The sequence below is a fragment of the Hippichthys cyanospilos genome, chromosome 12 (assembly GCF_059441005.1).
Source record: "Hippichthys cyanospilos isolate Australia breed blue-spotted pipefish chromosome 12, RoL_Hcya_1.0, whole genome shotgun sequence".
NCBI classification, from domain to species: domain Eukaryota; kingdom Metazoa; phylum Chordata; class Actinopteri; order Syngnathiformes; family Syngnathidae; genus Hippichthys; species Hippichthys cyanospilos.
The window spans coordinates 12,600,153-12,626,531 of NC_142380.1; the positions used below are offsets into that span (position 1 = coordinate 12,600,153).

A 26,379-nucleotide genomic window follows, 5' to 3' on the forward strand; every position below is an offset into this window, starting at 1 on the left:
TTAACTCTAAAGATAAACAGATTTAAACAAAACATTTAAAGCAACAAAGGTTGGAGCAGGAGAAAGGGAAGGTGTGTCGAAGGTGTGCCCCGCCGTCCAGAGAGCAGCTCTCATTGGTCGCTTGTCACTTGTGCGCACTGGTGGGTGGGTGGGAGGAGAAGCACGTCAGTGGGATTCGAGCAGCTCTCCGCGCTCAAGAACTCACAAGTCAGCCAAGAGGAATAATCCAAATCTAGTTGGATCATTTTTAAAGCAACCACACGTTCACGTTTGGTTTGAACAATACACGTGTGAAGGATATGCATGCGGAACTTTGGAGGAGCTTTTTCATTCTTCTGTCCTGCAAGCTGCTGAAAAGCGTGAGTACAACTAGACGCACACGATAAAAGACCCCCTTTAAGGAATGCTGACTGAGTCTGCCAATAAACGTTTGCGCATATGGAGCTTTGTAGCTGCAATATGCGCACAAGACGCAGCCGATTAGTGAACAGAGTTTGTTTTGGATGCATTGCGCGCCATTATGACCTCAGGAGCAGAGTGTCTGAGAAAGAAGAACTGCACAGTCATCTTCCCAAATAATGTTTTGTTTTAATAACTTCTTGATATTTTTTAATCTGTACAAAAGAGACCCGCCTCCCCCATGCTGTTTTGGTAAACTTTTACGACCTGAAGATTTTTTTTATTTTGCTCCATCATTGTAACATGCACATAGTCAGTCAGCTATATGCGAGGCATGACAATCCCAAATTGTGTAAAGGTCTGTCATGTGTGTGTTTTTTTTTTGGCCGGCATGGGTCAGGGATGCAATGGTCTCCTTAATACAACACCATGGCAACAGCCTCCTTTGTCTGTCTCCTCAGTGGTTTCCAGCGTCCTTAGCTATATCGGTCTCCACTTCGGAAGCATTTATGATTTATGTCTTAATTCAACAGTCAGCCCAAAGCTCTAAAACAGCACTTTGGTTTGATCTTGACAGTTTTGTGCACAATTTTCTATATGTTTATCACTGGCACAAACACCATGAATATTTTTCAGTGTCTATTGGGAAAAAAACACACACAACAAACAGGATATCATAAAAGTAACATTCTATTGGATTGTTTGTGTATTTCACTACTTTTCTTTGATTATACTTTGTGCTTTTATTTAAATAGCATTTGCCACTAAGGGCTCACAAAGTGATATTTGATTGAATTGGCTATAGAAAATGAATGGATGGTTGTTGTCGCCTAACCATTTGAATCTTTTTGTGAGCCCTTAGTGAAAAATGCTATTTAAATAAAATCATATTTTTACTTTTATTAAAAGTAGTGTGACCTCTCATAAACTATACACTCTTATAATGAAGATAAAAATATGCACTTCTTCAAATAATGACCTTCACTTTCATAGATGACAGATGAAAGCCATATGCCTCAAATGGATATCTCTTAATCATCTTTATGAGATGCATTTGTGCATAACATTTGTGTGTTAACTGTCACTGATAAGAAACAAACAAATACAATGAAAAACAATCCAACAGCAGTGTAAACTTCAAATTTCATTCCTTTTTTTTAAACTAATACGTAATAATCAAAATAAAACCACCATTGGTTGGCAACTAGTTCAGGGTGCCTGTTGTGCAAAAATAGCAGGGATAAGCACCAGTAAGCTCTTATGAGGAAAAGCGGTTAAGAAAATGAATGGATGAATGGATGGATGGATAATGCAACCACTGAAAGAAATTGTGGAAACCCCAGTCTCAGGCGATGTTCATTCAGTGGTTTAAAATGTACAAAAAACAAGCTCACAGACATAACACAAAACTAAAATCATCTACATTAGTCACTCATTTCTAATGGAAAAAAAGGGATCACCCTGTAAATTCCCATTCACAAAACTCACATCTCCATCACACTTTAGTCTGCATTTAAACAGCAGTGATCACACCCTGGAGAGCTGTTGCACCTAAGGACTTGACATTTATCATTGCATGGATGTCAATTGAAACAAAGGAGAAAATGATCAAACTTCTTAACCAATGTAAATCCTCACGCAAAGTTGCGAGTGTATTATCTGAAACTTATGTTTTTTTGTAATCCAGCGAGCAGCTTTCACAGTCCACACAGTTGTTCACAGTCAGCTGCAGGTAAAATCTTTGAAGGTTGTGGAAATTTGGGAAGGTGGTTCAAGGCAAGCATAATAGTAAACCAAGTAAGATATCAAAGTATCAAGGCATAAAAATTAAAGCATTTATGTCTTGAAAACTGAAATGCATTGCAAAATAAATGGGAGGAAAATTGAGTCAACATCTGTGACCAAACTGTCAGAAACTGCCTGAAGAAAATGAGATTTACTAAGAGACAGCTAAAAGAAGCCCTCAATAACATCCACGGAAACATGAAAACAGAGTTATTATAGGCTAAGGGAAAGAATTGGTTGGTTGTGGATCACTTGATGGAAGTCGTATTCAGTGATGGCATATCTGCAAGCTGATGAAGCTGTAATTTTTATTGGGGCGCAATTCCAATGAGATTTCTGAAGACAAGCACGTTTTCAATGTTGATGATATTGGGCTGCATGTCAGGCCAAGGCACTGAAAAGATGGCTGTCATTACATCTCCCATAAAAGCATAAGTTTACTTTGACATTTGACACGTTTCTTATGCCATTCTTTGAAAAGACACTTGGAGATAATGAAATCTTTTTTCAAGATGATAATGCATCTATCACTAGCGCAAAAACTGCCAAAAAAAGACTAATGAGATCAATGTCATGGCCTGCATTTTTGTCTTGAGTTCATTCAGCGTTTCTTACAGCCAGAAGTTGCCATTTGAAATGACTCTTGTCTTGTGTCATGTCTGATCGCCCCCCTACAAATTTAACCAACATAACCAACATTTTATGAGACTAGCGATTCCATCATTTTTCAAAGGGTTGTATGATTGCCTTGTTCTGTCCCGGTATTTACAGTTGTTTGCTAACATAAAAAAAAAAAAAAAAAAAAAAAACCGAAGCACAGTATTGTGTATAGTTCCCATTAATAAATAGTGCAGTCTTGTTTTGCCTGACATTAGAATTCTAGAAGTGAGAAGAAGATGCATATCAATGCGGACTGGCTCTCACCTTGTGGAGGAGGACGGGGAGTCATAAGGATTCACTAGCAACAGCTACATTTTATCAGTCTGATTTATGTCCTAAGAGAGTTGACTCATCAACCTAAGTAGCCACAATGAGTCCTGCAGATGGTTTTTGTCACCTGTATATTCATCGCCAATGCTGACGGCCTATTACTTCTCTTCAAAACATGCAAACATAACTCATATGGTTGCTGAATTACTTCCCGGAAAAAAAGCTCTTTGTGTTTTGTATATAACAGATGAGGGAATGCACAGCTGCTCATTTCAGGAGACAATGATTGAGAATTCACCTTGATAGCACCGAAAAAACAAATCTTCATTTCCTCCCCTGCACTTGAGTCATCGTGTCGAGAAATATATGCCGTCTATGTGCTTCACAGGTGTTTTCCATGCAGAATCAGATGTGCGACATGATGAAGGAGCTAGACAAGGAGAAGAATTTGTGTGAGGCGCAAATTGAGAACAAAACATCAGGTATGTGGACTCTTGCAATTCCCAAACTTTCTTATGCTTTTGCCCCATCCTTATTTGCTAATTCCACAGAATGTCAGGATGGAAGTGACAAAACTGGATCAAAAGACAACAAACGCTGTTCAAACCTCCCCTGGCATTACACCTTGCATGCTTGCACATACTTTTGCTCCTGCTGCCAGACCCTCATCATGTGGGCTTAGCCCAAAAGCCTAAATAAGCAACTTTATTTACCAGTTTTTATCTTCATTAAGTGCCCTCCAAAGCAACTATATGGTGCATTTGCACCCTAAAATGAAAGATTCCAAATTGTGTGGTTTGACCATAACGAAGAGAAAACTGAGTCTAAATAATGCCAAGGGAAATGTGCTTCAACTATTACCGTATTTTTTGCACTATAAAGTGCACCGGACTATCATGCATACGCTCAGGTTTTGAGAAAATTCAAGACTATTAGGTGTGCCTTATCGTGCGGAAAATACGATACTCATCCAAAGCACAAGTGGATCAGTCCAAATAGCTTGAATGGACTATTTTAAAACTGTTTTCATATATAAGGTGCACCACATTGTAAGGCGCATAGAATAGAAGCTGCAGTAATGGCTGTGGTTGTGTTATGCATCCACTAGATGGAGATGCGCTATGGGGAATGGCAACAAAACAATCAGATAAGTCAGTCAAACCTGGTTAATTGACAATCAGAAACTGAGACTTGTATAGCATATAATATTTTATATATAACAAGGTGTTCTAAAATTTTAATTGTAAAAAATACATTTATAACTGAAAAACGGGTAAAAGGTGAAGAATTTGCATGGTGATTAAGTTATTTTATTTTTTCGTCTCCCAAAAATGAAAACTGGCTGATTATGCGTGGTATAAGGCTCAGCGGCTCATGAGGCGCACGCTCAGCTTTTGAGAAAATTCAAGGCTTTTAGGTGCGCCTTATCGTGCACAAAATACGGTACTCATCTAAATCACAAGTGGAACAGTCCAAGTATCTTGCAGGTCTGAGACGTGAAGGCGATGAGTATATTGAGGTTCTCTTAAGGACTAACCGTGGTTGGATAGAATTAGAAATGAGCTCATCAGACCGATGGCCAAGGTGACCGTGGATGTTTTTGAGACAAATTTTTAGAGGCCAGGCTTGGGCGCAAAAGAGCTAGAGGAAGACCCTCAGCGAACGTTAATGTTACGGAGCAGATTGGCAAAATTCACAACAGGTCTTTCATCTGAGGACGTGAAGTCCTTTCTGAGACCCTTCCCGTCTATCTGTTGCAAACCGTCGATGACACAGCGTGACGGTGACTGCTCGCAATTTAGCAGGTTCGCGGAGGAAGATTTAAGATGTTATGGAACCAATGGACAGTTCATGTTTGTGGACAGTGATGACTGCGATCTGCTTGCTGAAACAAAGTTAGCTGGGACAGGCTCCATCTCACCATAGACCTTAATGAGGACAAGCATAATAGAAATGAATGGATGGATGGACACCATTCACGGTTCCATAAACCGGCATACTGAATTACAGTATTTCTTCCTTGGCCCATACTCTACTTGTTCACAAAGCTGATGCTAAACTGGTTGCTGGAAGCTAGAAGTGAATTGACCAATGGCACGGTACCATTTTCATTACAGGGAAAAACGCGGCTCCAAGGCAAAATTTATGGAGAACATTTCGTATAAACCTCGCAATTTTGCACTTCCAGTCTTGATGCGTGCGGCTCGAACACTCAATTAGAGGTGGTAGATCTCTGTCAACATCAAAAAATCCAAAACCTTTCCCTTGTAGCAGTATCAATAAAAAACAAAACAAAACATGGCATTGTGTAATATAACATATACATGAGTGCATAAGTGAAATTCCTCTATGAGGATTTATAAAAGAATAATACATTAAAAAACAAACAAACAAAAAAATATATATATATATTGTTCCTCCATTTTCCTAGAGGTGCAGCACTATCAACATTTGGCCTCAGAGCACACAGAAGGGGCCAATTTCACAGATAGCGTCCTATCACAAAGCATTTGCAAATGATAAAAAGCATCTCTAACCAAGCAGAATGTTCCTCGGTGCACCGTGGTATTTACACGTATTTAAATGAAATAATATGCACATATTTGTAGAAATTGCCGTCCTCGATGCAAATGAGTCTCATTGATAAACATTGTCTAATTCACTGGCACTGATGCAAATAAGAAAAGGAGTTTTGGGAGAGCAAATTTTGGGGGAGCAAATTGGAGATCTTCGTTGGCATCAGAGGTTCATGTGAATTTTGCTGAAGATTGGTGCTTTTCTGATCGTCTCGTTCACACCTACAGTTGCATTATGACAATTTTATCTGTCTACTGTAATGGATGATAATAATGATAATTATAATAATAATATCCCAGCAAAAGTGCGCTTGTGTTCCTATGTGAACAAAATATAACGAGTGCTGTAAGGATAATTTATTATTCATTTTTATTTAACAATATCGTAAAGGCTTTTCCACAATGCTTAGCTTGAAATAATTTATTTTCTTGGAAAGATTCCATCCATTCATTAATTTTCTAAAGATGCTTAATCTCACTAGGGTCGCAGGCTTGCTGGTGCCTATCCCAGCTGTCTTGGGGCAGCCGCTTTTGGTTTGTTACTTTATTTTTTGGATTTATTTATTTATTTATTTTTTTATCCTTACTGCCTTGTTTGTCATTTTGACTGGTTCCTGGGAAGCAATTTGACAGGTCCACGATTCTGATAACGGCAACATTGTTTGAATCGCTGGTGGCACTCATTTTTAAAAAGAGAAAAAATAAATTGTTATAGGATGAATGGTTTGCTCAAAGATAAATGTTGTTTGCGTCCAATCAAGAGGCCCTCTATCATCCAATCAGCAATGAGTCCACATCTGTCTCCCCAACCCACACCAACCACTTTGGGTAGGGAAAGGGAGTGTGCTCATTTTTTCTTGAGTTTTTTTTTTTTTTTGCGTGCTTCTGTCTTGTAAGGTGTTTGTTTGTGTGCTCTTTTTTTTTAATTGTGTGCTTTTCTTTTATAAGGTGTTTTTGTTTGCCTTTTTTGTTTGCTTAGGTTGTTGTGTGCTTTTTTTTATTGTGTGCTTGTCTCTTGTAAGGTATTTTTGTTTTTGTTTGCAATTACCACTTTTGTTTGCTACTTTTTTGTTTGTGTGATTTGCACTTCACGGCCCCCAGGTATGACAAAACAAGACCAAAAAAAATAATGATAGTAAGATATTCATGCATTTTATTTAAAGGTGCCTTTCTTGACCCTCAAAAACACCATACAAAATAAAAAAAAATCAGAAAGGGGTAGAGCAAAAATGAAATTACATTCAATAGGCATGTTTTGAACACTTCCTAGCTGCCATGTTTCTGCCCCGGTGTTCATGGCGCAAAGCAAGCATTTTACTTTGCCTTTTGTAGTCATTAGGGGAAAACCTGGTGTTAACTGTACTCAACCTGTCAAGCTTTATGGGCATGTTTGTGCAGACATATCATTAGTGGAATTTCTAAGACTGAGCAAACTATGGCTGCAAATGAACTGCAATTAAAGGTGGTATCAGCTGCCACATAGTTTTCACTGTGGATTCGGCCCTCAATCCTTTGGAGCAATACAGTGGAACAAAGGCTAGAAAATGTGCCTCATTGTCACAAGGTCCCAGTAATCTTGCTGTATGCTCCCCAAAACAATGTTGTCCATTTATTTTCTTAACCTGTCCATGGTAGAGCGGAGCTGAATACACCCTGGATTGATTTCCAATTAATCGCAGGCCACCTATGACAAACAGCCATTCACACTCACACTGTCACTCAATGGGAACTGAACTCTCTTGACATGTGTAAACTGGAAAAAAAAAACACAATTTATATTTTTGGGGTCTAAAACAGTAACAATATGTAAGTTAGCACAATAAAGCAAGTGAGTTGTTAGCTCCAAAATAATCTGCTGAGTTGTTTTTATTTACATCTTAAAGTTGGGGCATGATATAGGGTACAGTTGTGTTGATAAGTCGACATACACCCATGATAGGAACTCAGCAGCAGTCTCATGTCTATTTTTGATGTCTACTTCTCCCATCACTATGATTCAAATGATCAGCTCAAGCAAAGGTTTGGATTATGATCCTGATCATTTGAATCTGGTGTGTTGAAAGAGGGAACCAGACCACCCTGGACTAGACATATGTAAATTCAGGAACACAATTGCATGTCTGCCAACTTGTGGTATATGGATATTTACAGTTGTGCTCATATGTTTACACACAACTCTGGTATGTGAACTTATGAGCACAACATCGAGTTCTGCAAACCCTGGCTTCCTTGTAATATGTGGGGAAAGATCATTTTCCCAAGAGCAAAAGCATTTTTTTGGGGTGGAATTCAGGTGGATGTACTACTGCATCACCCACACATACATATTTGTTAGGTCAATTAAAGATGCTTAATGTAAATGTGAGTGAATGGTTTTCCCTTCTGTTGCTTGTGTCGCAATTGGCTAGTCACCAGTCCAAGGTGTACCCCGTCTCTTGTCCAATTTTTTGAAACAGATAGATGAATGACTCTCTTCATGCTGTTTTAAGAGAAATATGTGCAATGCAAGATTTACATATTAGCAGCATATAATTAAATTGGATTGTAGAAACAATTGCATTTTTACAACACTGTTGAGGTTGATTGCAGGCATTGCAATAGTGGCTCTTCACACACAATAAACTCCATTAAGACACACCTGTTTCATATGCAGCTCTCCTTTTCTTGATTCCCTCAAGTGTTCATGCCACCATGTCACCAGTGTAATGTGATTAATGTCAACCAGGAAAACGTGGAAGGTTTCACCAGTAAAATAATGAGCAGATGTAAGATGCTGTGCGGTGACCCACTTTTGTATCCCGAGATCAAATGCACCGTGGAAAGTCCCAGCCAACTGATGAATTAAAATCAGAGCATGTAACATAGGACAAGGAGCTTTTTCATTAGTCATGGTGGCAGCTTGGTGTTAACTAAGGTGATCTCCTGTTATGGATCCGACATTCTGGCTGCCATGGGAACACTAATACTGATGCTGAACAATTTTAATGCTACAAATATTTGCACAGTATATAATAAACATGAAGAGGGTTTTTTAAATTCTATTCATTGTCAATGTGCTCTCCAGGTTGCCTCGGTATGTGGGACAAGATCACCTGCTGGCCAAATGCTGATGTTGGAGAGGTGGTTACCATCCCCTGCCCCAAATATCTCTTCTATTTCTCCAGAGAGAATCCGACACGTAAGAAATACCCAAAAGATGTCCTTACCCCTAATAAGGTATCTAAAGGAAATTGATGGGTCGTCACATTATATTAATTCTTTATTTTGGAGTGTGTAGTGTCCATTTTAACTTCGGTTTAAATATACATAAGCATAGCAATCTAGTTATAGGGTACTCTTCTCCTAAATATATATACAAATCAATATTGACGATGCTTTCATCAATCCAAATAAACCTCTAATCACTTTTGTTAAAAATCATCAAGCCAAATGAAGCTCTTTGGTGTATTGGACTTTAGCATAAATAATCTAATTCTGGAGTGATCATAACCTCAATTTTTATCAGAGGCGTTTATTACAGTTGGCCACGTATCACCATGCACCACATTATGTAAGATGATAAGTTTATGTTATCTATGTGATTGCTCATACCCCACCCTACAGCCTTTAATCACCTGCCGCAAAATCATAAAGAGAGAAAAACATTTGTCATCCCAAATCATCTCGTCATTAGAGACACGCCGTGTGTTTATTTATCCATTTATCGTGCTGTAATCCAGCTTCAGCCTCATGGGGACGCAGCTAATTATATGGAAGTGACACCATAGAGATTACAATGCTTTGTAGAGCAGTGTGTTTGTGATTAGTCCCGCTGAGGTTTGCATGTATTGCAATTTGTCATTAAGTATCCTGCCTACTTTCTTCTTTGCAATCATGCTCAAATTATGCTTTTCATCTGCAGGAGCGGCCTCCATTTGGTTTATTACCCTTGAGAAATTAGCCTGTCAGAAACATGAAGGCACAGAGCATTAATTTGGTCTTTTCAGAGTTCTGGTGTGTTGTTTTTACAATGCATTTCAGTAATGATGACTCAAATACCAGTGATTCAAGAATTATTGCAGCTTTTTCTCGCTATTTAATGGCCTTTTATATCAATTCAAAGGACTAATTCACATACTCAGGGACTTTGGTAAATGGACTTTCACTTAAATCGCACTTTTCTACCTTGGGTACTTAAAGAGCTTTGCACGGTCATTTACCGACTGATGACACAGCATCAGGAGCAACTGGGGGCTCAGCATCTTGCTCAAGGACACTTGAACATGGTCTTGATGGTCGGGGGAATCGAACCCACAGCCTCTCAGCAATTTTTTTTTTAAATAATCAGTGCTTTAAGTGGGAAAAAATAAGTTCTGGAAGTCCTATTTAAACTGTTGCTAGGTAAATTAGGTCATGTGTTACACAATTAATTACTAATAAGTAATAAAAATATCATAGATAATAAATACATAATTACATTCTTCCTGAGTTTAAATATCCAAATGCATTTGAATGCACCTCAGGTGTGGTGCGCATTGTCAAAACTTCTTAAAGCGGATAGCTGCCACCACCGGAGACTTGTACCGTCGTACCCCACAACGATGGCATAAATAACTGGCATTTTATGAATCAAATCATCAACGTTTTTGGAGGGGGGGTATGTAAATTACTGAAGGAGTCCAATGAGTATCACAAAGCGAACAAGAGAAATGGAACTAGAGCGGTAACGTGGGCTCATGTAAAGTCCCGGTACGCCACAAAAAGGCTTGGTGTGCTCGAGGCTAATATGGAGAACCATTCCGTACCAGTACTGAGAAGAATTAAAAGTAAAAGTTAAAAATAATATAGCAGTGGACAACCAATATTCTCGGGGAAAGGGATCTATTTATAATCAATGCACTTTCTGAAAAACTTTTTTTTAATGCACTAAAAGTCCTAAAACATGCTGATAAATGGCAAGTAAGTGGTTTAAATAAAAACGGAGCTTAGAAATAAATCTGCAAATGGAGGGTTGCGGAAAAAGTTCATACTTTATGCTAAACTGCATTTGAATTGCCTGTTAATGACACTCCATTTAGATATAAAAAGTAAGTGACCTTACAAACTCCAGCCATATCAAGTTGAAGGTTTGATCTGTAAACGATGGCCCCAGCAGAGACGGTCAAGTTGCGGGTCCTTGGTCTCACATCATGTCCTGCTTATGCTGGGGAACATGCAGGAAAGCCACGCCATCTGAGGATTAATCAACAGCATGTGAAAGGTTCATTGCCGCAAAGACAAGTTTCCCGGGTCGCTGATGTGACCCAGATGGGAGCTGGAAGGACCTGAGAATGAAGGGAGATAATGGGAAAAGAGAATTCCCCAGTTTGGAATGGAGAGGAATATATTACACATATGTCAAAAGAGCAGAAACCGGGATTAGGCAAAGGGGGGTTTAAAAGTAAAGGGTGGACTGGAAGTCAACTCAATTATGCTGTAAATCAACAAATCATTGCAGGTCTCTGCTGGAGGAACTTGCTGTGCTCAGGTTATTTTAGGAGGACTTTTGATTCAATACATTCTGTGGCAGCTGGATGACAACCTTGTACTTTTTATTTTAACAACCCTTCCAGTCGAGTTTTTCAAATGCGCTCAGTGAGCCGCAATTGTGGAAAGCGCACTGTTGTTGACACTTTGCACAAGGCAGCCTCTCATAAGGGCAAGTGTTACAAAACATGGTGCCGCTGACACTCAGAGGCCAAGTCATAAATGCTGAGATAGCGTAGGTGACATTCACGTGAACTCTTCACCTAGTTTTTCAAACACAAACCAGCAGTATTTCTCCTCCTCTTAAAACTCACCCCGTCTACAACCGAAGATTGCTCTTGTGTGCCATCGCAAATGAGCTGGCGCTAATCATTTGCGTGCTTATAGAATCTTCCTGCATGAGAGGTGAGGTAATAAAAAGCCTCATGAAATCAAAACGATGTTGGGTGATTAACTCGTTTGAGCTCGCCTTGTTGTCGTACATGGCACTGACTTGGGGGATGATGAAAGCATTCTTCTGGCAGCCCCTCAAACATGCCAAATCCAGCGGGTGCACGGGCTAGAACAGCAGGGGCTTAGCATCTCCTTTGTGTCTTGTCATGTTGTTTGGGCGAGCTAAAGCTCCCTCTTCTCAGGTATTTGTGGGTCCACGCCAACAATTTTCCAAGAATTGGATTGTTGGTCATTTACCAACTCAAGCTCTATTTGATAGTGGCTGCGCAGCGATATGATTGGGAAATAACTGGAATTTCCTCCATCTAGATTTGTAAAGCGGTATTCAATACATGGATTATTTTTTTCCAGCATCCTTTCTTTGCTGACAGGGGAAAACATCTTTGTTAACATGCTACGTGTATTTATTACACAGCGAACGACCCCAATTTAATTGTTTGCTTCTTGTCCCTAGTTACAGAATTTTACATACCTCATGAGAATTCTTGTCTGAATGATTAGTGTCTCGTTTGCATACATTTACATGCACAGGTATGTGAAAGTCAAACTGCATAATGTTTTTAAGAAACATCACATCATTAAAGGGACCATACCAAGAGATTTCAAATTTGAAACTTTTTTGGTACTGGCGCTTCTAACCGGGAAGTGAAACATCTTGTTGGCTGAACATGATTCTCTCACCCTGTGGCTACTGCGCCCCCTTTATGACATCACAATGAAGCACAATGAAACAACAAAAAGCTAACTTTGTAGCGATCAGTAATGGAAGCCAAAAACATGCTGACATTGAGTTGAACTGGCATGCCTACCAACACCCGTTCATCCTATCAAATTGGTCGTCTCGGGAAACCTGTTGTCAGAATCACAGTTACAGGTAAATTCTGTATTAGAACGTTGATTGTTCGGCAGTGTACTTCCAAACACTCATTTTCACCACTTGGACATTTTCTACAGTAAAACTTTGTGACTAATAAATGAAACGTTGCTGATTACCTGGTCAACTCAATGCAAAATCTCTCCTCCCCAACCCCGGAATAAAACTTAAAGTACTGGACATGAATGTCTCCTCGGATAATGTGGGAGTGTATTTACTCTTGCACGAGCGGTATGGGGGCCATGAAGAGGCAGCCTGTTATTGTCATATTTGCCTCTCGTAAGCCATTTTTAACTGATCGGGCGGAGCAGCGATGAGAGCACAGAATAAGCAAAGGATTCTTAGAAATGCATTAATGAAGGAGAATAACACTTCGGGGGTGTTTAGGGTGAGAAATTAACGTTGTGCCATTGTTAAAAGCTCAAAAAAGTTGGATTTCTATGATGCAGACCTTTAAAATGTGTTTTGACTTCACAGTGTTGACTCAAGTCATTTTAAAAATGCGGCATTTAAAAGAGAACTAGAATAACACAGAGTGCAGAGCTCTGTGAAAGTTGAACTCTAAAGACTACATATAAATTAAAAATGACGCCTTCTTGAATTCTATACAGATGATTGTGTGTGTGGAGTGGCTACCTATTTATCAAGTGTAGAATTAAACATACACAAATACAGTACGCGTGCACCAAATTTTGCATTCATTTTTTCAGATGAAAGACACTGTCTCTGAAGAATCTCCTGCACTACATACATTCCAGTACAAACCAAGTTCAAGTCGTAAAATACATTTTAAAGTATTAGTCTGCGCATTCCAAAAGAATTTACAACAAGGTATTATTGATTTTAAGACTTTTGCAAAGATGGCTCAACACCAAGAATGTGCACATCAATATAAATAATATGATGTGGCTATTGCCACATAATAAGCTTTCAAAGTGGTCAAAGGGGAGGAAAAAAAGCAAGTAGATCAAATTTGCAACACAGGAAATTTTGCTTTCAGTGCTGCTGTTCTGGGTGGTTGGTGCCATAGCAACCACCTAAAGAAGCGCTGGGAAGTGGCTTCAAATACTGGGCTTATAGTCAAGGCCTTTTTACAAGAAAGTTCACGTGGCCACACGCGAGCGGTTGTGGGCTTAAACATGGATCACTTCCCCCCAAGCCAGGAAATAACAGTCACGGTGTACGTTCACAGGGCCGATGCCTTCCCATGTAAGTCGGCAACATGAATGAGCCACTCACACGTATCATAAAAAATGATATTGGACCACAAGTGTTAAACAAGCAGACACAAAAGCAGAGACTACTGAAGCGTTCTCATCTGTAGAGAACGTGGTGGTGTAGTTCTGATTTTCACGAATTTACCAAAAATTCAATTACCGGTAATGCATGAATGAGTGTGTTTTTGGAGGTTGTTGTTTTGTTTTGTTTCTTTCCTGTGTCTCGTTTGTTTGCGTTGTTTTTTGTGTTCCTTTCATGACTTGGGTTTGAGTTTGTGTTGTTAGTGTTAGTCGTGTTTCTGTTTCCATTGATTCTTTATTTAGTGTGATTGCGTCCAACTGTCCTTGTTAACCTGCTGGCATAGTGTCTGCCAATCAGCTTCCTGCTCAAATTGTGTCCTGCCAAGGTGTTCTTTGTTGTCTCATCAGATCTTAGTGTATTTCCTGTTTACGGGTAATTCTGGATGGCAATGTTGATGTTGCAGTTAGTCCCTCGTTGTCCTCGTGAGTTACATTCCTGTGTTTTCCTGAGTTTAGAGTCAAGATCTTTCATTCTTTCCGAAAATGTTGACTTTTGTACTCTTAGAAAAGTATCACAGAACAACCAGCAGTTGAGCCATTTTGTCTTCAAAAGGAAAATCAAATCGTAAATCCCAAGGCATTCAAGCCACTACCGTCAGATCAATAGTTACCCATCCTAATCACTTTAGGTAAAGCTGCACAGAGGAGAAATATACCATAGTAGAAAACAGGGTTGTGTAACTGTGAGAAACTGTTTAAGGTCTGAACCTAAGGCTTGTGCGCGGAAAGGATTTGATTTCTACATTTACAACCACATAAGAGCTGGGAAAAGGCAAATGGACCATATTTTTTTGGCGCTATAAGGGGCACTAAATTTTAAGGTGCACTCCCAATGGAGTGTGTTTATGTGCAGTTATTAACTGCTTTAAAACATGAGTATTGGCAACATTTGGATTTATATAAATATCATGTAAAGAGGTGCAATAACCGAAATAACTTCATATTTGAATTTTTAAAAAACAGATTAAGACGTTTGGGATATGTTTCTAACTCAATACATTGAAATCGGTGGTCACTCGGGTTACTTCCTTTGAATGGGTCATTTTTTTGTGTTCTGTGCATACTGTAAGGAATCTACCTTTTTGAAACAAAAGTACATGAAATTTGTGCAGAGACGCCACTTAACCCTCAGGGGACTCTGCCTTTTCACATAACTAATCTTATGTTGCAGACATTAGTTTTGAGTTATTGACGAAAATAGGAATTTTGAAAAAATATGTCAATTTGGGGATTTTACAAAAACAACCCTCTTAAGGTCTCACCTTTCGTTTCGCAGCAGTCAAAAGGTTTGAATTGTAACTGAAGTGTATGAAAAACGAGATTTAGTAGATGATGCATAATTTTGAAAAATAAATGTGCCAAAACTTGGGATTTCAACTTGGCATAAATAACAACCAATAAAGCACATTCATTGGTTGTTGAGTTACCTCCATGTTGTTGTTGATTTATCTCCATGTTTTGTACATTATCCATCCATCATCTTTTAGCCGATTATCCTCTCGAGGGTTGCTAGCTTGCTAATGCCTATCCCAGGGATATTAGGAGTACACACACACACATATATATATATATATATATATATATATATATATATATATATATATATATATATATATATATATATATATATATATATATATATATATATATATATATATATATAGCGACCGGTAGCTGGGTTTATTGCAAAAGGGCGCTAAATATTTTGTCTTATCGTCAAGTGGCCTTTTTTTTTTCATTAAAAATGCATATAGCGGTCATAAACTGAGTATTACATCATGGCTCTCTACACGTCACTCACAGACATACCTCAACAAGCAGCTTTGTATTGCTCATTTGCTATGCGTCTGTCGCAAAATCACACAGCTCCAGATTGTAGGAGATTGTGGTCATTGCAAGGTAGAATAAAATACAATCTGTTTCATTTATCTGGCTTGGCATGCTTGTAAATCAGTTTAAAGATGCACTTATGTGTTTGTGTGTAGAGGCAATTTGTTTACCCAAAATAAAAGGTAAAAGGAGGGAGATATTTTGCAAACAAAGAGGGGAGGATTATTTGGGTTTGGATATGTGTAGACAAAACTTAAATGTTGCAGAAACTCGAATTTTGACATAACCCAACCTTAACCTGAATATTGACTGCATGTAACCAATGTAGCCAAAGAACAGATCTATTTTGCAGTTAAAGGAAACAAACCAGTACAGCAAATATGTCAAACTTTATTTAACTTCAGTTCGTCATCAATATATACGGCACACTAGATTACAAAGCACACTGTCGATTAAAAAACAAACAAACCAAAAAAAAATGAAAGGATTTTAATTCTGCCCTATAGTCTGAAACATATTGCAGTGTGAACAGTGGGAAGTAAAACTGTGGAAAGTGTTTGAGTGGTGTTCAAACATATTCTAAATCATAATTTGGATTATGAAAAGTACATCCGGTAGGTGTGAGACGGTCTGGTCCTCCTTGATTTTTCCCTTTTGGAACGGTATGACCAATCACCCTTAAAGCAAGGTTGCAGTGGCCCCAAATACACGGGTTGCTTGTTTGTGTTCATCTCTATCTCTCCGTTATTTCATTTCCAAGTTAATGTCCAACAAATACATATTCCCCTCATGGGACTCATAATGAACTTTTTTCTCCGTTCCGAACTCTAGGCTAGCGTACTTTCTGAGCTCTGAAATGTTTTGCCATTGAGCTCAACCACAGATCCTATGATGGCGGGCCAGCTCGTACGTGAACCTTTGACTTGTACCCCCACGGGCAGGGCAGAGTAAAAATACCTTCACTGCCTGACTGACTTCCTGGGATGTTTTTCAAGTCGGAGTAATTAAGAGACAGATAGTAGCAAATGCATGTGGGAACTGTTCTGGTATCTTTGAGCCGCCGGGACGGCTGATCCCCTTCAGTCATACTTCCCATTTCCTTTTAGCATTTGGAAGCATTCCAGTGAGAATGCATCTCTGTGCAACATAATTAAGTGTGAGCAAATGCGACTCACACAGCCACAGCCAACACACATTACTGAGATGAACTCTTGTCATTCTGCTCATTAGGTAACCTGTCCAAGACCTGCACTGAAGATGGCTGGACTCCAATTAGCAGTGACTCCTATATAATAGACTGTGGCTATAATCCCAACAGCACCGTGGATGACGACGATACGGTCAGTATGGCAAACTGAGTTGGTGTCATGGTACATTTTTAGTGACTAACTAAACATGTCTTCTCGCAGGGAGACTTCTTTGATGCCGTCAAAGTGGGTTACACAATCGGTCACAGTGTGTCGCTTATTTCTCTGACCATTGCCATCATCATACTGTGCCTCTTCCGGTAAGATCTATCAAGATGCTACTTTATGTCCTTTAAGGACAATAAAACACCTTTTTTCCCTTCCCGCCAATCAACATGATAAAACCCACCTCATTTCACATGACTTTACAGTGGTTTTCACGTCTTACGTGTAAATCGTGCCGCAACATTTGCCAAACAAAGAAATACGTTGAAAGCAGCTATAAAGTCCAAACCACTTAGCGAGGAAGCTGGTGTTGTTCACAGCGTGTTTACGCTTGACCTTATGTTTGCACGCAGAGTGTATGTCTATGCATGGTTAAATGACACAAGCACGGCTCATTACAGTAAGTAGCCAAAGGGGTGTGGCCAGCAATAAACACAATATTGTTCTCAGCCATGTGTGTGCATGTATGTGCAAGTTTAAACAACAAGGGTTGTGTTTATGTCTCACTATTGTAAAATGCCAATGGTTTGGATTGAGGACACAATTGAGGACACACACAGGATGTGAGTAGGGATTTCTGTTAATATTGGGCAGCTGAATAATGTTGCCTGGGATGCCACCTATCTTGTAGGGAAGACTCACAATGGTTTATACTGTTAACACACTCTATCACCAGCCTGAAACTCCAAGAACTTTTCTCTTCAGAACCTTCCATAATTATGATAGTAGGTGCAATTCACTTAGAATAACACATTTTAATTTATATTTTATTTTTCCCAAGGAAATATCAATACTTAAGCCAATTTATGAAGTCTTTGTGTGTGTGCGTGCGTGTGTGTGTTGGGGGGGTTGTCGCATAAAGTAATGTTATGGTGTTGGTGGCGTTGTTAATGTCTTCCCAACATTTAAATATTTGCTCAACATGTTGAGAGTTTCATGTGCTTTGCTGATCATTTCTGCAGCGGTTTTGGAATTGCAAAGTCACATAATCCTTCACATGGTTTGTGGTGGAACACAAGCGTATGAGTTGCTCTTCACAGTGACTGCTTTTCGTCACATCTTACAATGTTTTTTTGAAGGAAGTTTATTTCAGAGTTTTTGGGTTGTTACTTTGCGACGTCAGTCTTGTCAAACCCCAAAAACACTTGCAGCCCCATTCATAATTGAAAACCGTTGTATTCCATCGGCTGCTCGATCGGAATCACATTACTGAATTCTGCCCACTTATTTGTAGAACGAAGACTTATCACTTCCTCTTCCATTGCTGTTTATGCCGAATGAGAAATTGCTGACTTCCTCCCAATTGTTAGCCAATCAATGGACCCATTCGTTTTTGCTTGCGTCCGTTTTGGAAACTGTACTTGATAATGTAAAATTGTCCATTGTGAAAGCAAGTTTGAAGTTAATATTGATGGCATTATAATGTACATTGCGCACCCCTTCCTGTCTTGTGATCCGCAATGGAGAGACGTTCACCAGGGAATTGTACCTTCAAGGAAGGGGATCGAGCAAGTGTTTTTGGGTTCAAACTGATTATCCACCAGAAAAGGGTTGAAAGATTTGCTGTGTAAACAGTCAGAATTGTGGAGATTAAAAAGACATGGGTCGCCTAGAGTGTTACTTTGCACTCACCTGTTGCACTCACCTCATTTCGTTTTGTTACAGGAAGCTGCACTGTACAAGAAACTACATCCACATGCATCTCTTTGTGTCATTCATCCTGAAAGCGATTGCTGTTTTCATCAAGGATGTCGTCCTGTATGACGTTGGCGAGACGGACAGTTGCCATTCATCGGTGAGTAGAGTATCGGATACTGTACATTCTATTCTCTTCATTTGTGCTTATTTTCCTGCATCAAACAGCAAGTAAACACACCCAGCGCTATTAAAAGTGTTCCACTCTAATCTTGACTGCATTGCTCTGAATTGATTCTTCCCTGACATAAAGCGTCGTCTTGACGTTTGCTTAACCCAACACTGGGTGTAACAATGTTTGCCAAGTCCTCTCCACTCCTAAGAGTGTTCCCCATTCATTTATCCAGCAGGATGTTGTGAGAGTTCCTGTTTGCTGAACATTAAGCCTGAACCTTTGTCAATAAATCACTGAGTTCTGCTATGGCCTTTTTATCCACTTCATTTCAGCATAATGTTCAAAACGGCAAACCATGGCAGAGCGCAATCTGGATAAGGAATTGAAGCTACTGGTTTTGGGTTGAATGTAGAATGGTGAGGGTTTATTTATTTATCTTTTTTATCTTAATCTGATCAAGTTACCCATGTCAGATGTGTGTGTCTCACATCTTGCTCCAGTAGAAACCATCGCTTTATTACCTGAGCTGATTAGATCTGTAGGCAATAAATCACATTTGCAAACCTTAAAGTCAGAGCTGAGCTATTTCCTCCTCTTGCTACACAGATTTTGCGCTTCAAACACAGCTGCTCTCTTTCTCTGCCATTTGTTAACATTCCAAGTGGACAAAAGTACAACAACTAGTGAGCAACATTTCAGAAGAAATCAATTTACAGTTTACATATCAGCCGGTGAAAAACATCCTCGGGAATTCACAGGAAAATCTCACTACAACAACCAAATTCTGAATGAAAAGGTCAATATACTACAACTGCGGGAACTTGAATGAAATATTGACTTTGATACTAAAGACCAACAGTACTCCATGGATAAAACATTAAGTACACTTTCACAATGAAATGACATCCAACTTAAGAGATTTACCATCCATCCATCCATCCATCCATCCATCCATCCATCCATCCAGTTCGTAACTGGGCCAGTCATCCTTTATGGAGATTGCACATTCTCTGTTTTTCTCTAGGTCAAGCATGTTCAATCCCAGTCCTCAAGGGCAGCTATGCTGCATGTTTTTTAGGTTTCTGTCCGCACAACACACCCGATTCAAATGATCAGCTCATAATCAAGCTCAGTGGAAACCTGATAACAATCCTGTTCATTTGAATCAGCTGCATTGTACGAGGAAAACATCAAAAACATGCAGGAAGGACCGGGATTGGACATGACTACTCTCGGTGCTCTGGTGACCTCGCACATTCCGAAAAACATGCGCACTAAGTTAATTAAGAAATCTAAATTGTCCATGAATTGTTTTTTGTCTACATGTAGCCTGCAATTGAGGGGTTTGTTAAGGGTCTACCTCGCCTCTCAGCAGTGGTATGGTGGCTATAGGGAATATAGAGAAAATGCAAGAAATTTCCCAGATGGCCAATGTAATAACGCCGGACTAGACTTGGCACGTGCACAGCGGCGACGTCGTCAGCACTCGTCATGTAATCTTCCCGAATGAATTGAGTCTTGTGAATGGCTCTTCATTGTGAAAGATGGGACTTGAGTATTTGTAGAGCCGTTCTTCACCCACTCCACTTCTGGCAGGCATGTCCTCTTATCATATCAGCGTTCAGTGTCGAGCAAATGACTTCAAAACTCTAAGGCATTATTTATTACTTATTACTTTCCTTTCAAAGTAATTAGTTACATTACATTACATCATTTTTTAAACACAGTTTAAGTCTGTAAATGAATGGTATGTTGAATTGATTATGAATCTAATTTAAATGATACCAAATGGAATGTTGTAAAGCAGTTGATTGGGTAGTTGATTTAAATCCGTACAGATGTCAGTCAAAAATATTTTCTCTCAAAGTACCATCTCAAAACAAGATAAATCAAACACATCAAATGTCCATCTCTCTGTAGAATACTGTTTAGCTTGCAACCGGGCCAGTCACCAGACCTTAAGTGGGGCAAACGAAATGCACTTATTATTACCCCAAACAACTACATGTACGTGTGTGCATGCAATAGTGCGATTTCTACAGATAACAGTGTTCCTTCGCCTTTCGTAGTTAATGGGTAAGTGAATTCTGTGAAGTAGAATTTGCCCCCTGGACGACATTGTACGTACATAAATAAAGTGCATGCAATGCATCTAATAAAACCTTTCAATGTTAATCTCTCTCACTTGCACACTAGACTCTCTCTCTTATGATACGTGCACATGCATGAAAACTCTACAGGCACTTACTTATGACTAGTTTTCTGCTAGGGGCTCTGATGGATGAGGAACATCGTGATGGGAATTGCTGCCCGCGCTTCTTCATTTAGGCCAAAATGCCTTTATATAATGTCATAACGCCGTCCACATGGTTGGTGCACGGTTCTGACCATGTTATTGGCAATCTCTAGAGCCCTCTTTTGTAGGTTGCTCTTATTGTGATGCTGAATTGATTGGCACTTCTTGTACTTGACAGTGATGTGACAGCAACTTCAGGATTTCTGCCACATGCTTACATGGAAAACGTTACCTAAAACACTTGAACAGAAAAAGGTTGCCTTAAACATTCAAAACATTTTTATCAGACAATGGCGCATTCTAACCGAGTGCTTAAAGAAACATACTGTAAATGAATAAGGGAATGATTCAACTTAAGCACAACAATGCACATTACTTTTAGTGTGAATGATGGGACTCAAGTCTTTATAAGGAGCCGTTCATGCCCCCCTCCACTGCCCACCATTCAGCTCATCATCTTAGCATGTAGGGCCATACACTACATACCGTACATACACGAACAAGAACAGCAGAGATAGAGAACTGAGTAGACGTAAATGTCATGGCTCAGTGGTGGTAGAATAGTCGTCTCCCAACTGAAGGGTCGTGGATTCGATCTCCCAACCGTTGTGACCATCTTGAAGTGTCCTTTAGCAAAACGCTGTACAACCTGTCGCTTTGGATGCTGTGCCATCAGTAGGTAGTTGAGTAACCAGTGTAAAGTGCTTTAAGAGCCTAGTAGAAAAGCACCATATAAGTGAAAGTCCAACAATATGCTAATTACAAAAATACATGTATGTATGTAACATCTGGTAGGGCCGTTGAGTATAAATCATCTTCGAAAACTGAATCTTGCTTCACTGCTTGATTTTGCAACATTGAATAATCTTGTGTCGTTACCATTTCCAAAAATAAGGCACGGCTGTCGCGTGAATGAGTTCCGAATAAATTCCTGTTCACTGACTGCATGGAATTCTGGATGATTTTCAGGTGGGGTGTAAAGCAGTGGTGGTATTCTTCCAGTATGGGATCATGGCCAGTTACTTTTGGCTGCTGGTAGAAGGTCTCTATCTCCATGCCCTCCTCGCTGTCTCCTTCTTCTCCGAGAGGAAGTACTTCTGGTGGTACATCCTCATTGGCTGGGGTATGTGAACATAGACGGATGTCTCATTTTTTTTTAAAGGGACTCTGTGCCCGTACCAACGCGTCTTTAGCTATATTGCACACCAAATGCTCGTTTGGGTAATACAACCATCATCATACGTCAGTGAATGGTTTGTTGTAGATGCTAGAGGATAATGCTGTGTCTTCATTTGCATATTGATCAGTATTGGTTTAGTTTTGTCTGCAGCAAGCAGCCGCTGCTGAAACCAGCCCATTTAGGCCAATTATATAACCATAGCAGACATAACAATCATGAATACCCATCAAAGTGATCAGGCACTTCATATGCAATTTCACTGTCTTGAAGAAGAACCCTATACGGGAAAATGAGTCGATGTTTTGTTGGCATACGTCCTTGGACCTTTCTCTTTAGGCTTTGCATATGAGCTACTAGGTTGATTGAAGAATTGAAATGTATCAATTGATGTGAATGTACGTGGGAATTTTGTGTGTGCCATTGTGTCCAAAGTCAATTTGCCTAGGATCTGCGCACGTATGACATTGAACACAGTCAGCTGGAGTAAATAAAGATGATGCATTTTCATTTTAATCTAAAAGTTTTCTTTGCTGGTCCTGTTACTACATATCTGAAATAAAAACACCCATAAATATGTCATCATTTGAGTGTCTGTCAAGAGGAATCGTGCTAAGCATACCACAAAATACAGTATTACATTCAGTCTCATTCTTAACCTAAAAATATTATTCAAAATATTAGGTTATTTAGACATATTTGTCGATGCGACAAATCTAATGATGTGTTCATGTTTGTCATTTGCAGTGGCTCCAACCATCTTTATCTCGGCATGGGTGATTACAAAGGCTTATTTAAATGATCTTGGGTGAGAATTATTGTGTTTTTTCCCCCTGTCTATGTCATGGTTTGTTGGGGATTTATTGAAAATCTGTCATTACCACCCTCAGAGTTCAGTATGTCATTCATTACAAAAAGTAATTGACATTTTTACAATTTATTTAATGGAGAAATTCACTCTGTTTCTGTGGTTGATGTTGCCATGCTTATTTAGCTTATAGTGTCTCTAAATCTAACATTATTTTTGCATGGTCTCTAAACAACAATTCATAATGATGATACGCTGCCCTGTGCACTCGCACTGTCGAAAAACGTACAAACAATTTGCGTTTGATTAGCATGAATACAAGATGTTCACATTTATGGTAGGAGCGGGGTTTTTAACTTTTTGTTCTTGACTATGTTGTCTTTTCTGGCAGATGCTGGGAAATAATTGATCACAAACCTTGGTGGATCATCAAAACACCTATTTTAGTAACCATTCTTGTGAGTGGCATTTCTTCTTTGTGTGACATTTACTGCTTGGATCTAAACAATTGAGTTATATTTGGTTGTCTGCTACTTTCTTGGCAGGTCAACTTTTTCCTTTTCATCTGTATCATCCGGATTTTACGACAGAAGATGAACTGTCCCGACATTGGGAGAAAGGAATCAAATCAGTACTCGTAGGTTCTTAGAGCTTGTGACACTGATCTTGAAGCATATCCCCAACTTGTTCATGAGAAATGAGTTATAATATTTTCAAAAATGTAAACATTATATCAAGTCAAACTGCATCTTTTTCCAGGAACTATGGAATTTTTAAATTGCATTTTGGTTGAGCTTCAGATTTACATTACCCAGAGGGTAAACAAAGTTTGAGGAATAAAAATGCTTTCCACTAATAACCATACATTACTTATTGAGTGAAATCCTCCTAAATGATTTTTGAAATAACATTTTTACATCAAGGGTGTGTTGACAGTATGTAGTTTGGCGGTGTATATCACTAGTTCATAGTGACCACCGTGACCACCTCGGATGTTGTTAAAGCATCTCTTTATCTCTTGTTCCCCTCAGGAGACTGGCTAAATCCACGCTGCTCTTGATACCTCTTTTTGGGATAAACTACATCATCTTTGCCTTCATCCCAGAGCACATCCACCCACAGCTGAGAATGGTGTTTGATCTTATCTTAGGGTCATTCCAGGTAAATATTCATGATGTATGACATACGGGGCAAGAACTGAGACGTGATCTGTCTAGAGCAGCGGTTGTCAGTATGCCCAGGGGTATGTCAAAGCTCTTCAGGGGGTGCATGGGATTTTAACAGCTTTTTGAAGATCTAATACAATGCTTTTAATGCCATGACAGGAACACTAGAGTTTTCCTTTCAAATCAAGAGGATATTAATTCTGACATGAGCAATACAACTACATTGTGTAATAGTGATTCCTTTGCAAAAGGTTGTATGCCTTTATCTTGTTGATTGTTTTTTAGGGATGTGCACAACACTCTCTTTTAAATCATTTTTACAACATTAATGTTCATGTTGAAACAAAAAAATCTAAGAGAAAATGCACTAAATCAAGTTCATTTATTTGAACACATGATGATGCCAAAAATGGTCTAACTCTATTAACTTATACACTGCCAGCCCAGTGAAAATAGATATTTGATGACTATAGCTACCAACAGCAGAATATGGGTTCAATTTGTAAGATTAAAAAAAAAAGTTTATTTATGCACCAGTAAGTTGATGGTAACAGCAAAGAAAATGATGGAGCACTAAAGTTGGAAACCATTGCTCATTAATAGCTGATTTAGCAAAGAATGTTATCTCCTGGGAAATTTTCCCTGAGATCCAACTCTGTTATGTGAGCCTCAACTTGGTCTAAGTCCTAAAGACATTATTCATACGAAAAAATGTCTTTGCCGTTGGAATATTGGCAACATATTCTCTTTCCTCCAGGGTTTCGTCGTTGCTGTCTTGTACTGCTTCCTTAATGGCGAGGTAAGCAAAGACAAAAATAGCTGCCTAAAATGTTTACTGGGCTATTATATCACTAACTCTCCACTTTGTCAGCACCATCTCTCAGCCATGTTTTCTCTACCTCCCCATCTCCCCTGCAGGTACAGGCAGAGATTAAGCGTAAGTGGCGAAGATGGATGTTACAGCGCTTCCTGGGTGCAGACACGAAGTACCAGCAGCCGTCCATAGGCAGCAATGGGAACAACTTCAGCACCCAGATCACCATGTTAACCAAATGCAGCCCCACAGCCCGGCGGGCATCTGCTTGTCAGGAGCACTTCTCAGCCATCTGACACGGAAAGGCAACATCTCAGCTCTGCACATAATGAAAGGGTGACATACTTAAGCAGTACAGTTAGATGTGGGCGTCCCTTAAGGTCAGTGCGACCTTTTACTTTGATGTAATTCCTTCAGCTAGCTGTGAAAGTGTGTAACTTTTTTTTTTTTTTTTACTGTGATGTGCACTCATAACGGAAGGCAGTGATTGTACAGTATAATTTGTGCATCGTGCATTGATATTAAATGATGAGTGAATAGAAAGCAAGATGAACAGAGTCCGATACGAAAAAAAAAGGAAGATGTTTACTTAAGACCACCTGGGCTATAATGTGCATGCACATAACTAATAGCCATGTTGCCTACTGTTTATTTGTTTTCATTTGTTTGTTTGTGAAGACATTATAGCAGTTCCAATGTACTGGGCCATTCTATCTATCCAGCCCAAGGCATTTTTAATGAGGTCTTATGCTGGATGACATCCCACAGTCCAGACTGATGAAGCCTGTGTATTTTTGATTACTGAGGCTTTCATGTGCCGATTTTCCTCCATAGTTGCCTTGACGTTGTGCCATTCTGACTTTGAAGCGGTAGAAAGGACTTACCTTTTTGGTTCTGAACACATAGTAGTTTAGGTTACGTGGTAACAGAGATTAAGGTCCGTTACTTTCAACATATACTTGAGTCCAGAAGTATTTGGACAGCTGTCATATATCCCCTGACCAGTGGGTTTTGGTGTACCCTGCCTCTCTCCCAAAGTCACCTAGAATAAGCTTAATCTCATTCATTACTTTAATGAGCTCATGGGGTGTATAGAAATGCATGTCTTTAAAGCACCTACTAAAGAACCTTCAGGTTCTGTTGATTATGGCGGCACCAAATGCACTCGTGTTTTGAGTGATAGAATACTACATTTCCCGTAAGTACCAGTGCAGTTTTGCAAGTGTTGCAGGCCGGAGCTCCGATC

At 39.3% G+C, this 26,379-nt stretch overlaps 1 protein-coding gene across 1 annotated transcript; it reads left to right on the plus strand.

Moving 5' to 3' along the window:
• The first annotated feature begins 225 nt into the window (after positions 1-225).
• LOC148414910 (vasoactive intestinal polypeptide receptor-like) lies at positions 226-25,496 on the plus strand. Its single transcript, XM_088429418.1, has 13 exons — positions 226-359; positions 3,503-3,596; positions 8,755-8,868; positions 16,881-16,990; positions 17,060-17,157; positions 18,728-18,857; positions 22,138-22,291; positions 23,093-23,153; positions 23,545-23,611; positions 23,699-23,790; positions 24,185-24,314; positions 25,077-25,118; positions 25,238-25,496. The coding sequence occupies exons 1-13, from the start codon at positions 300-302 to the stop codon at positions 25,427-25,429; spliced, it is 1,344 nt and encodes a 447-aa protein (XP_088285544.1). The 5' UTR covers positions 226-299; the 3' UTR covers positions 25,430-25,496.
• The last annotated feature ends 883 nt before the right edge of the window (positions 25,497-26,379 follow it).

Bases quoted from the DNA above. Each gene is read 5' to 3' on its own strand.
- LOC148414910 (XM_088429418.1), top strand. From the start codon at position 300: ATGCATGCGGAACTTTGGAGGAGCTTTTTCATTCTTCTGTCCTGCAAG. The intron at 3,597-8,754 runs GTATGTGGACTC...TGTGCTCTCCAG, and splicing joins AATTGAGAACAAAACATCAG to GTTGCCTCGGTATGTGGGAC. The intron at 23,154-23,544 runs GTGAGAATTATT...CTTTTCTGGCAG, and splicing joins GCTTATTTAAATGATCTTGG to ATGCTGGGAAATAATTGATC.